Below are 13,997 nucleotides of genomic sequence, written 5' to 3' on the forward strand. Positions count from 1 at the left end.
CCTTGGCATGACTGGCAACAGGAGTGCAATCACGACTTTGTTCCTTTTTTTCCTCATGCAGTGTAAAAGTTGTAGCTTGGAACCAACAAAACTTGTGTGTCTTTTCAGGGGGTCATTTCAGGGGAATATACAGCCTATTTAGGAAGTGGACATAGTAGTAGTAATAATGTGTTGTGGACAGCGCATGTGTGTGTGCTGAGTTGCACTCTCACCCCCTGCGAGAAGTAAAATGCCGCGATTCCCAGAGGCCAGAAGCAGCAGAGCATGGAGAAGATGGCCAAGCCCAGGTGGTCCCGCGGCGGCACCACGATGAAATTGTCCTCGCTCTCGCTGTCGCTGGAGCAGTCTGTCTGCACAGGACACAATAAATCATTTATAAGACTTACTTGTATCTATTTTTTAAGATGTCTGAATTTGTGATGATCATGAGCACGGATCTTTCTGAAACATTTTGTTCTTACGTCTGACTTCCTGGTTTATTTTGACAGGCAAGTCTTCATGTGTAGGATCACTTCCTGTCTCAGCCACACTCCAGCCCACCTGTTACCTGCCTGTTAGCATGGTAAGCCACTTTTGTTGTTGTTGTTGTTATTGTGTTTTACATTTAATGGGCTGTATGGAACGTTGCTAGTTAGCTAGTACTTTTATCAATTGCATCCAAGTAATCAAGTCTCTGAAAGGCATTTGAATTTTTCCGGATGATGATGTAACAGCTAATTTACCTAATAATGCATACTCACGGAGTTTCTCCGCCAATCATAATGTTGTAATGTCTTTTATTTGGCGGATTCTATTTTGTAATGTCTTTTATTTTGTGGCTTTGTGGTACGTTTTTTTTTCCCAGATTCATACTGTGCCCCCCTTTAAATGGGCAGAGCTTGAACCTTGTTTTTTTTTTTTTTGCCTTCCTCTTCCTTATGTTTTTTCCATTTCAATCAACAAAGTAAGCAATCTGAATGTTGAGGTGACATACAGACAACATAGAAACATCATGCTAAAAGTCTAAAAGTAAAAAAGCTAAGCAGATAAGTTGAAACATGGGGTGAGCAGTGGCTCACATCATGACACGAGAGCCCTCTCAAAATTGGCAAATTTTTGGGAATCTAGAAAAAACAGGTGAAAAGTACGTTATACTATAGTAACTTCACTAATGAATTTTAGGTTTTGTATCTGTAGTGTATAAAAAAAAAAAAAGACCCAGCTGGTGCACTCGCCAAGGTATTGTAACCCTAAGGTGTTGTTGTCGTTTCTCGGAGGCTGGGTAAAAGGCGGGCTACAAATAGTTTGGAGGTTTTTTTTTTATGTTTTCTGGCGCCTTCCCGCTAAGTTAACCAGACACGGCAGGACAAGATCCAAGCACGTCTCACATTTATTTTAACTCCCTCTCGAACGAGGCTTGCTCAGTTACACCTCTCTCTCTTTTCGGCTCATAACATGCGCAGTACACAAAACACATTAGGATGTAAACTAAAATACAAAACCAAAAGTAATAATTAACAAAATAAATATAAATCATTTACAAGTAAATAAAAATACACATTTGCAAACAATGTGTTACAGTATTACTGAATTTTTTTTTAAAAAAAGTGCATTTTGCCTACCATGTTAACAACATCCCTATTGGTTGTGTTCTTCCGACTGAAAGAGGAATAAAATTATTTTGTCCTCTTTGCGTGTTCGAAAACTTGAAGACAGATTTAATGTAAGAAAAAACACCTTTGCAAAAATGATTTAATAAAAAAAAAGGTCAGAGATCTCTGGACATTCATTACAGACTCCAATTGCTTCACTTAAACAGGTGGAATTTCAGAGCGTCGAATGTAGCTCTTCCGCGTGTACAATGGCTTCTTATAGTTAAAAGTTACTTTTCCATGAGCGATGGCAAAAACAGAGTCAGGAGTGCGTGTTCGAAAACAGATTCTGTTCTCAAGGACTAAATGTGTTTTCGCACAAAACGCTGAGAAGGAACTTTTTTAGACTAAATAGTATGTCCCAGTTTAAGGACAGATTATACCGAAATCAACACCACATGCTCTGCACAGGACACAAAACATTTCGAGAAGGTTAATACTGAAGAATTAAAATGTTAATAATGTGCAACAATGGTTAATATATGAAATTAAGTATTGAAAATGTTACAATATCTATCACGACTTAATCTTAAACACCATGTTTTACTAGGTTATTCAGTTGATTATTGTGTTGTATATCCTTGTTGTACATGGCTCTTTGGCCGTCAGCTAAACGCCAGCTCAATTCATTGTTTCAGCTTTTGTTTTGCGTTCCTTTGTGCAGATCGGTAACAAGTGTGCTCATCAGCTCGTACGCTTTATGAGGGCGTGATCGCTGACGAGGCGCCGGATCTTTGTCAGAACGGGGGCATGGCAACAGGCAACTCGAGTTGGAGTGGGAGTGGAATGAATATGCATTCAGACAATAGGACAGGCAGACGAGTCTCTGCCTGCTTGTGCGTAATATGAACGCGCGTATTCATGGACTTTGTGTCTCGCTCCATTAGTTTCTCATTAGTTTTGGGAGATGGAGATGCCGACATTTTGTCAGCCCATCGACAAAAGATGTCATGCTTGAATGTACGCTTTGAATCTTGGGGCAATGAGTTTGCAAGTCTGTTTTTAAAAAAAAAAAAAAAAATTTTACAGGCTCCCCATATATGTTAATACACGTTAGCATCAATAACGTTCCCGGCTACAAAGCCAAGACGTGTTGCGTAATGAAAAGACATGAGAGATTAAGGCCACATTAAGCTGCAGCCTCCACACATCATCCCGTTTGAAGGATGATCCAGCACAAGGGTGGAACATGAGAAATAAATGAGGGGAAAAAAAACAGGTTTAATGATGTATTTTTATACCCAAAGAGAATTCTGAACCGCGGCGGGGTGTAGCATCCTTAAAATTTCTTTCATTTGAGCAATATGAGGCAATGTAATCCCTTTATTACCTTTTAATCCTGGCATGTTTTCTGCGCTCTGTCTAATAAATGTGAATATTTATTTCATGTCCTCTCGCCACTGCGGGAATTGTCTTCAAGATAAAAAACGGCAACAAGAAAAACAAAGGTTTGAATTATTTTAAAGGGATACTTCAGCTCCTTTTGACTGCAACGATCGTCCCGGCGCATTTCCACGCTAAAATGGCCAGCAGACATTCCAAAGATGCATTTTGAGCTATAGGCATAGCTAGGTAGCCAAATGCTCGCTCACTGCTGATTAACTCATTTGCTCCCAAAAACGTATAAAAATGTTCTATATTATATAATGCCATGGTCCCAAAAACATATATATATAAAGGTTTGTTCATGTTTTTTTTTTAATGCTAGAGCATACAGAATGCTTTGATGCGGCTTCTGACCAGAAGAGGTTGCGTAAAGCAATGGTAGTTATTACAAAAATGGCCAGCAGGTGGCAGCAGAGTATAAGAGATCAACCAGGGCCATGTCGCAAAGAGCTATTTTCCTCAGTGTTTTAAACCGATTTGTAAATAATAATGAAACTTAGCTATATTGTAATGCTAATTGCTACAAAACAGAAACAGATTAAAAAATATATATACTTTTTTTTTCCCCCTGATGAAAGAAGAGACTCTAATCTTTGTTTTGGTAGGTTCCATGTTTTTATAGCAATAGAACACAGTATTCTGTGGGCCTTGCAAAATCAGTCAAAATCCAGTTAAACAGCTGGGAGCGAAGGGGCTTGCTTCAGTGCAAATAGCTGGCAGGGAATGAGTTAATGAAGGCGCTCAAGTTCTTTTGTAGTGAGCAAGGGGCGACTCATGCCAGACTCTGAAGTGTGTCATGAGGCGCCTTTAGCCACGCCCCAAAAAATCTGTATGACTGAAATTTTACACTGTATCTCAACAATTCACTACAACATAAAGCTACATAAACTCCATGTAACATGTGTTAAACAAATTTTCTGGATTCACTTAGTGAATCTCATTTACACAAACAAAACTAGTAGAATGAACACTTTCAATGTCAAAATGACAAAAGTAGTAGCAAAATCTTTTACTTGCAGACCAATTTACCTTAAAGTTATCAAATGTTTTTTCCCAGGAGTTGAGACTACTTTCTCCCTTATAATCAAATAAAAGAAAGTGCCTCATTTTCTCCAAGAAGCTCGTCTCTCTGTGAGTCACTTGACATTCAAAGCTTATTGTCCTCAACTGTGTGATGCGTGGCCGTCCATACTTGGTGGGAGTGAAACAATTTAATTGTAATAGCACGGCCGGCTTCCTTGATTGATGTCGGGATTAGCGAGTGGGCGGCCAAGTTTTGCCCACCTGCCCCGCTAATGGTTGCAAAGACACCGGATTAATGGACTCTCAAAATAGAGCCGAGGAGAAGAAAACAACCGTGTTATTACAAAAAGTGATTGGAGCAAGTGCCCTACAAATGCAAATGGAGACACCCTGCCAAGGTAAACCAATGTGTACAAATATAAAATAGTCAAAATGTTGCCATTGCTGTCATAAAGTCATCAAATCATGTTCAATGGCTTATTTTGGTATGCAAAAAAATCTGAAATTGGCCAAATTGTGATTTAAGGGGTTTTGGACAGACGCTCAGCAATATTAAGTCATTCGAACCCAAAAACGTGTAAATACGGCTTTTAATGGTTTATCCTTCCCAAAAACGTATTTATACGTTTTTTTGTGTGTTTTTTTTTTTTTGAAATGCAAGAGCATACAGAAGGCTTTGATGCAGCTTCTCACCTGAAGAGGTGGCTTAAAGCAATGGCAGTTATTACAAAAAAGGGGGTGTGAGTATAAGAGGTCAGCCAGGGCTATGTTGCAAAAAGGCTCTTTTTCACAGTGTTTTCAACAGGTTTGTGAATAATGATGAAACTTGGCTATATTCTAATGCTAATTGCTGCAAAACTGGAACAGATACAAATATTATAAATATTATAAAACTAAAATTCCTGATAAAAGAAGAGACTAATCTTTTAGCAGGTTCCATGTTTTTACAGCAAAATGAACAACCCTTTAATCATTCAAAGTCTGCATTTCACGCCGAATGGTGTAGGCCAGATGTTGAACCAGCGAGAGGAGCAATGGTTCAATGCAGGCTGCTGAAGGCTGCGCTCGGATGAATCACTCACGGCGTAAATCCTGTCAACATGAGGCAATTGCCTGACAGGTAACAAAGAGCTAATGGATGCTTTCACAGTCCTCCTGAGACAGTTGTGCAAAGAGATTGGCCTGTTTTTTCTTCAACAAATGTCCTTTCATTTTTACACTTTTCTTTAATCCTTGCTAAACGTCGTGCACTTGGCAGGGCTTCATGGGTGGCTTTGAGTACAACTTGCAGGTGGCGTTATGGTTCAGGATGAAAGTAGTGTTGTCACTATCCAACGTTTTTAGAAAAGATTAATTGACTAATTGGGTTCATTTTAATTTTGTACTAAAATGTACTACAAAAGCATTTCCCCCTGATTACTGCTTATTAACGAGTGATTGGATTTGATTTATTATTATTATTAAAAAAAAGGGGGATTTTCCAAAGTAAAAACAGATGTTTGAAAATGTCTTATTTTGAATAAACACAAGATAATCAGTCTTCTTTCATGAAGGACTACAGAAACCAGTGAACAATTACTGTTGATATCCTGCCATCTGAGGATTTGGACAATTTTAAATAAATAAGAAAAGGGCTCCAAACAATTACTTGATTATTAAAATAGTTTTTGATTAATTTGGTAATCGAATACTTGTCGATTAATCAATTAATTTTAACAGCTCTAAATTAAGCATATGCAGTAAAAAATTTTTTTTTTTTTTTACAATTTGGTACAGATCAAATATAGGATTATTTGGACATTTTGTAAGACTTTTAATATTTTAATATTATGTTATCGTGGCATTAAAATCACAAATCTAAAATGATATATTTTTTAAATGTTTAGGTAAATAATTTTTTTTTCTCCATTGAACGCAAATTCATATAAAATGAAAAACAAAGACTATTAAATGATGCCATTATGAATAATTTAAAGTGCTAAGGCGTCTATGGAGGGAAACAGAACGCATTACATACTGTTCATGCAACCTGTCTTGCACGCTGTACTCTAGTTGTCTGCAGGTGCAACAGCGTGAATGATAAAACAGACAGATCTGAATGCAATCAAAACTCCCAACAGAAATAAGCGCTTGCTTTGAAATTGCGGTGTTAGAAATTACACAAATGAATCGCTTTGCACGCGCCGGAGTAGAAACGAAAGAAACTAACGACTTCTCCGTCAACAGGAATTTCAATTACGTGGCTGAATGAAAGAGTAACGTTAATGAGAAATTGCCATGCAAGGTGATTTTAGCAATTGATTAAATATGCAGCAGAGTCGAAATTTCAGCACACCCTGCATGCGGCATCCTCATGAGAAGCGACAGCAATCTTTCAACACTTTTTGAAAAAGAACCCAAAAGAGAGTCGGCAGAGAGTCATTAGGGGCTCCACAAATGGCGGCGCATGTTCCGCTTGTGCATAACACGCACCGGCGGGTGGTCTCCCATCGCCACCCGAGTCTCGACATGCGCGCACGGCCTTCTGCGTCCGCAAACCTGCTCCAGATGGTTAATGTATGCCGGTGCAGGAGCCCAAGGCTCTAGAGGTGAGCAGGGTGCTTGTCTTAAGACTTAATAATTCTAAGGGGCTGTGACAGGCCACTTCCCAAAGGGGGAGTGGCTTCAGCGCACCGCTAATAAAAGTCCTTGAGACGGGGATAAGAGCTTGGTCGTGATGTACGAGGCATGCTTGCACATTCATTGCTACTTGTATTCGGAAAATTCTCAACGGGGCAGAGGAACTTATTAGGTAAGGGACAGGAAGTGTAACCACCTTGAGATTTAGCTACACCCTGTAAACAAACACAGTGCTTCTTAGCCTCTGCCTGGTGTACGTTATTGAGGTTCGAGATTCAAGGTTATAAGCAGCACGAACTGCTGTATTTCCTGTTTTATTTTGGGTGTTAAATCATTCACTCCCAGCCATTTTCACTGAAGCAACCAGCTTCGCTCCCGGCTGTTTTACAGGATTTTGACAGATTTTGCAAGGCCCACAGAATATTGGCTTCTATCGCTATAAAAACATGGAACCTACCAAAAGTAAGATTAGAGTCTCTTCTTTTATCAGGAAAAAAAAGTATATTTCTATCTGTTTCTGTTCTGCAGCAATTAGCATTAGAGTATTGCTAGGTTTCATCTTTTTTTCACAAACCTGTTGAAAACACTGGGGGGAAAATAGCAACTTGGCCCTGGCTGATCTCTTATACTCTGCTGCCACCTGCTGGCTGTTGTTTATAATAACTACCATTGCTTTAAGCTAGATGCATGCTATATGCTCTAGCATTAAAAAAAAAAAACACATAAAAACTTAGAAATACATTTTTGGGAGTGAAGGACAAAGTATTCAAAAATGTATTTATGCGTATTTACGTACATGTATTTATAATTTTTTTGGTTTGAATGAATTTATATTTATTGCTATGACTTAATTGGCATTGTTAGCATACGTAATTTATACACTATGGCATAGCATAAAAATATAAGGATTATAAATAGAAGGCTTAGTAGTGTTTTACATATAGCGCATCTGAAAACGGTGACTTTTAAGTAAAATAGGAAACAGATCATGTGTTTAATTGCAAATCCATCTGCTTAGTTTGCTGAGAGATGCTAACAGCTATGAAAGATTTCAACCTAATTCACCACCACAACACCGATCTCAAATGTACAGAGAAAAACAACATCCCCCCCCAACAAGAACCGTTGACAGTTCGTTGAAGTCCATGAGGGAGTCACTAACTCTTTGACTGCCAAAAACGTTAAATAACGTTTAGTAAAATCCTATGGAGCAGTGCCAAAGACGTTAAAAGACGTTTGTTTCAAAACAGAGGTGAAACTAACCATTTTCTATTGTTGATTACTGAAAAACGGAATAAGGTAGAAACAAACTTTTTTTCTGATGAAAGATGAGAGTCCAATCTTTCATTTGGTAGTATGTGTGTTTCCATAGTCCAAACACATCATTTTCTGTGGACCTTGAAAGATCAGTCAAAAATGCTTAAATCGGCTGGCACCCACGGCATCCCTTTTCTGAAAACGTCTGGCAGTCAAAGAGCTAAATGTGTGTCTTCCAAAAGGCGGGGTCACATTGGGGACACACTTTGTTACCCTACATTGCACTTTGTAATACAGTTGCGTGATTATAGTTTTAGGGTTAGGGTCATAATATTGAATTTTTTGATATTGCACTGAGTTGATTTTTGCGACAATGTCGTGTTGGTTTGCTGTTTTGTGCCGTCGTTAAATAGGAATTTTAATGAAAAATCATTCTATGCTTATTTTTTCTTTGGAGTGGATCGTTGGCATTTTTATCATACATCTGTTTTGGAAGTGCGTGGTCGCTATGGACATGACACACGACGATGTCACACTTCTGGTTCATGATTGGATCCTAGCTAACCAATCACAATTGCAGGTTGATTTGCATGAGGTTCATATTAAAAACGTTGCATATAAGCTTGGTAAGTTTACAACACATTACAGACATACTATCGTGGCATCCACTATAACAAATAAAAACATTTTCCATGTTGTTCTTATGTGGGGAAAAAGAGTCAATAATGAAAAATAAATCAATACCCAGCAGAAAAAAATGTGGGTCTGAAGGGGTTAAGTTGCTCATCCCTGATTGAGATCATCATTCTTCCTTACACGCCTCTACACAGTCAAATCCATTTTAATTTTAGTGTCCGCATGTATTATTGTTTATAGTTTGAAGTCGTTAAATGAACAAGACATGACATTTCAGTTATCTGTCTCGTCTTTTGGCAATTGTTTTGTTTTCTTGTCTTTAACAACTCAAGTGTCTCTTTTTCGCTTTACTGTCTTTCACCATGACAGGAAAAAGCTTTTTTGACTGTGATTCTGCAGACTCATAACTACCCAATTTGGGATTTGATCATGATAAGCAGCAGCAGCAGAACAGCGTGTTGTGGAAACCAAAAGTAAAAAGACCTTATTGAGTTCAACAGACGGGTAAAAATAGTCCTCCTCCTCCAGGATAGCTTGCCAAGTAAGAAATGGCAAGTAAATGTGTATTTTGAAAAAAAAAAAAAAAAAAGTATCAAAGCTTAGCGTGTCAATAATGAGTTGTCACGAAAAAAGAGGACATATTAGTGAAACCCGCAGTGTTCGCATCATTTTCATGCGAGATGCAATCAGCACCCCCCACCGCGCGCAGTCGAAAACAAAGAGCATCAAACAATCCCAACAAACAAACACATTTCTTGTTGAGAGATCACAGCGCAGTGATTGTGGCAGCCCGAGCGACTGAGCCGAGTGAGTGTAATTTGCCAAAATGTGATTAGAAAGCTGCCTACCGCCCGTAATGGGAGGGATATAATTAGCCGCATTTGGTGGCGCAAAAATAGCGAAGGCCCGCGGGGAATTTTGCACTCCGCTGATTGCAAAAGCAAGCGTATCAGCTTGTAAATTAAACATTAAGCCGCGCGGCACGTGATTTGTTGCACGCATGCATCTGGGAGGGAGCTGATAGCGAGTGTTTGGGAAAAGGCCGAGATTTGGCCGGTGATTGCCCACCGCATCCAAATGAGATCAATGGATGATGATAAATTCAGATCAAATGGAGGGCTGTAGGAGTGATTTGTTTGTTGTAGTAAAAAGGCATTTGACCACTCAAAGATCTAGACAACTCTTGGAGCTGCATCCACCTCATCAGGCTCGTCTTGACGTGGTCTAAAATGTTAACTACATTCAGAAATGGGCAGTAATGAATTCTGGACATTTTAGTCTGTGTTCATTCATCCTCGGTAATAATCAGACCCCATCAAGGGCACATTGGTTTCATTTTCTCTCGAACTTGCCATCTTATTACCCTGCCACTTTTTTTCCTTTTGCATGGCATAGCCCAAGTAATGCATTAATCATCATTGAGCTGCTTTTTATTTATTTATTTATTTATTTTTTAAGCATTTTATTGCGGTACTAATACTAATGAGTTGAGATGACTTGGTTGACTTTCGGTCGTCCTTTAGAGCAGAATCAACAAAATCATGTGGCTGAGGCAGATGGACACCCTAAACTCAAGACCCTAAATATTGATAATTAAATTTCAGAATCACACTGCCACCTACTGACCTGGCATGCACACAACAAAATTACTACATCATTTATTTTGGGGTTTGAAAAATGGATTGATGGAAGTTAATAAATATTTGGAGAAAAAAAGCATTAACTAAAATAAATATTGGGGAAAATTATACATCAAAGTTGAAAAATGTTCTTGAAAAACATTTTTATATGAAGTAAAATTTAAAAAAAAAAAAAAAAGTTAAATTAAAAAAACAGCGGGAAAATTATGCCTCCAAAGTCAAAATAAATATTGGAGAAATGATACCTCAAAATAATAAAATGTTCTTGGAACAACATTTTAAAATAAAGTTAAATAAAAAATGATACAGTGGAAACATTTTGCTTACAAAGTCAAAATGGTTAAAAATGGGAAATGTGTAGTCCAAAAACGACATAAGTACTCAATAAAATTAGGAAAGACAATAGGGATAAACATTTAGAATAATTACATTTAAAAGCTACACAAATCTGTAAAAATAATAATAAAGTCAATACTGAAAATTATGCTTAAAATGCAATAAAGTTCAATACAATTGGAAAGGATTTAAAAAATATACATAAAAACATCAGTTTGAGGTTGTATGTCCAGCTTGATGAAGATATTCAACCTTTTGGTAACTTCATTGGTGCAACATGTCATCATTATTCATATTTTTGGGGTTGGCTTTGGAATTTTCGCTTTTTCCATGGTTGGATTTGATCCCATCGGAACATCTGTGACATTTCATAGAGCTCCTGTCTGTTAAGGCTGACTGCTCGGTCAATAAATCAACAACTGGAGAGCATAAAGTAGAATGACGCTACATATTTTCCTTTATATTGCAAAGAGTAGCGAATAAGTTAAGACTAATGGTTGTGTGTTTTTTGTGTTATTTATTCCACCACATTGTATTTCAAGGCAAACGTCTGCTCGCTTGGTTTAACTGCATTTCTTCCCCCCCCCCCCCCCCCCCAGTCGTATATTTTGACACGAGGCTATTACATCCGCCGAGTCACCGAGGGACACTTATGTTTTTTATAGGCGGGAGAGACACGGCGTGCGACGGGATAAATATCATCCGTTAGCGGAGGACAGCCAGTGGTCAAATCAATCGCACAAGCCGGCGCTTATATCGCCGCATTGAAATGATCCGATCGTTATTGTCGTTTACTGCTAAATGAGAGGAAAGGATACCTGTGGAAGATTTCATGAGAATTTATGACTGTGGGCTGCTGCCGGCTACTTCGGAGGGCGAACAATATGTGTGCGCTGAACTGAGGCGTGACCACATTTGAGATTTAATGAAGGCATAAGCGCCTTTCTCTCCCTAGTGAATATCAATGGCCCTTCCAATCGCACCTGATGGAAAATACACGCCGGAAAATGCATCCATTCTGAAACTCAGCTGTATTGATTTCACACAGCGTTTTCTCAAAGTGATGAAATCTGAGAAGTGTTTTTTCGCATTTGAAATAGCGCCCGAGCGGCGAGACCACATGCTCGCAACCATCAAGTAAATACGACGTGCGCTGATAAATGCAGATTTCATGCACCGGGGGAGGCGGAACAGATGGCCGTCAACTCCAAATGCAGCTTCCTCCTCCGGCTCCAGTGCTGTTTTGTATTCAGGTGGAAATGGCGGATCATTTTAATTGAGGGGAAGGCGTGTGGATCAAACGGACGAGCGCGCACACACTTAGGCCGTGAAGCTACAATCGCTAACAAGCATGTCAAACTTAATCTTTGATAGCCTTATTACGCTGACGTTACCATTAAACGCGTTTGCACGCATTAGTTAGCACTTTTAATTGGTTGTCGACAGTTTGCCGCTTGTGGTCAAACGATGGAAACATGCTGTACTCATCACATTGGGGGGGGGGGGGGGGACAGAAGTGTCGCAAGGACATTTTGGCTGTTGAAGCATAAAATCTGAATGGCAAAATTTTCAACAGGTGTTGAATTTATATTTCTGCCTTTCTGTGACCCTTCCAGTCTCTGTATTTTTGCGGCAACCTGTTAGGTGTAGTAGAACCCGACCATATGGATTTTTTTGAGGCTATGCTCATTTTTTGGGGGCAGAAATAACTACAGATTACTGATTAATCGGACGATTGATAAATTAAATATATCGTTGCTGCTATGTGAAAAACACTTATGTCCTTTTTTTTCTATTTTACATATTTACATTTTTTGGGATGTCTGCATTCATTTTCATCCCAAAAATGTCATAAAAAAAAAAGACAAAAATGGACAAATGTTTTTCACATAGCATATAACTTGCACTGTTAACCTAAGCATTGCTTGTAAAATTCAACTTTGATTTCTTTTGAATGACACTTTTGTTATGTATTCAGTATTTCGGGATGCAAGATTATGTGTAATAAATAAATGAGGCCAGTGTCACTTGAGTACAACTGCTGTAAATGGTTAGAGTGAAAAAAAGAAAAGGTAAAAATAATCGTCAAATATCGTCCATTTGACTGCTGATTTAAATTTTTTGGGCCGGTGTTTGAATGCCCATAATCGACTGATTCAAATGGCCCTATTATTGAAACATTGACCAGTTGGACATGTGGATTCAAAAACTTTGAAAAAATGAAGTTCACCGGTGAAGGATCTAATGCATTTTAGGTTCATCCTGAAATTTCACCCCAATACGAATACTGCACCGATATCTTTAACATTTGTGGATAATGTAAATAGCCTTTTGTAATGGAGGGTGCTAATCTGTAGTCGCCCCTATTACACTGGCCGGATTGTTTTATTTAAACAGCACTGAGAAGGAACGGGCGCACCAATTATTTCTGCAGCTTTTCATTGACACAGCAATTCTAAGCGGGCCTAATAATCTCTTTAATGCAGATTTTTGGTCCAAAATAAAAGCATCCTGGATATTACAATCTTGTTTAAGTAGTTGTGGATTCCTTCATTCTCTCGTGTCAGACTGGAGGCGAGTAGTCAGTGGAGTTGCTAGTCTACTACATAATGAGGCCCTCTGAGGATTTTTCGCTTTTTATTCGGCAAAACGGGCCTGTGACGATGATGCTTTTTCATCTGCCTATTCATTTGTGAAGTGGAGGAATTTTTTTCTCTGTTTGTCATTATGATTATTTTATTTCACCAGCCACATGTTTTTTATCACCTCATTCATCTTAAATCCAGCCGTGCGGGCAGCATTGCAGGGCAACCGGTCGAACTGGACACCCAATCCCCCACATTGCAATCCCCTAAATCCTTTGGAGTGTTTTTGCACTATTGGCTGTGCCAAAACAGTTCAGCTAATGCAGCATTTTCACTTAATATCCCGGGGTCGAGCCAGCAATGGAGACTTACGGGGATGTGAATTTATAGCCATGGGAAATGGATGACAAGGTCAGTAGATCTGGCGGGATTTGTGATTGGGAAGACGTGCGATGCTATTGGTGTGTTGATAGAGCGCTGCAGGAATACGAACCCGGTGTCTGTTTACGCAGGCAAAGTGAATATCGCAAAAATACACACCGATCGTCTAATGAAAATGTAAAAAGACGACAAATTAAAGTCTGATCTGATGACATTTGACATCACAACAGATGACCATTGCTGTAAAATGCACCATCTGGATCAGATCTGCATTCTAATTGGTTGAAATCACACCATATTTATTATTTAACATATAATTGTACGTACTTTTTGAAAAAAATTATATTTTGTGACAGTATATCAGTAATTATATGACATTATTATTATAAATGCTTTGGACATTCAACAAAATTGAGAAAGGGTTTATCCATAATTAACATAAAAATGTTGATAAAAACAGACCACTAAATTTAAAAAACACACCCGCACACACAAAGAACACA

At 38.6% G+C, this 13,997-nt stretch overlaps 2 protein-coding genes and 1 long non-coding RNA gene across 5 annotated transcripts in view; 1 reads left to right on the plus strand and 2 right to left on the minus strand.

Annotated features, from left to right (window-relative positions):
• Positions 1–13,997, minus strand: part of LOC144039634 (dynein regulatory complex protein 1-like) — a 281,634-nt gene that overhangs the window by 85,046 nt on the left and 182,591 nt on the right. The window lies entirely within an intron of this gene.
• Positions 1–13,997, plus strand: part of LOC144039637 (uncharacterized) — an 83,286-nt gene that overhangs the window by 13,175 nt on the left and 56,114 nt on the right. The window contains exon 2 of the long non-coding RNA XR_013289504.1: positions 489–562. This is a non-coding gene — a long non-coding RNA (uncharacterized LOC144039637). The remainder of the gene's footprint in view (positions 1–488; positions 563–13,997) is intronic.
• Positions 1–13,997, minus strand: part of syndig1l (synapse differentiation inducing 1-like) — a 30,743-nt gene that overhangs the window by 7,051 nt on the left and 9,695 nt on the right. Inside the window, exon 3 of the mRNA XM_077553194.1 lies at positions 213–350. Coding sequence (XP_077409320.1) covers positions 213–350 — 138 coding nt within the window. The remainder of the gene's footprint in view (positions 1–212; positions 351–13,997) is intronic.

This window comes from Vanacampus margaritifer, chromosome 19, assembly GCF_051991255.1.
Source record: "Vanacampus margaritifer isolate UIUO_Vmar chromosome 19, RoL_Vmar_1.0, whole genome shotgun sequence".
NCBI lineage: Eukaryota > Metazoa > Chordata > Actinopteri > Syngnathiformes > Syngnathidae > Vanacampus > Vanacampus margaritifer.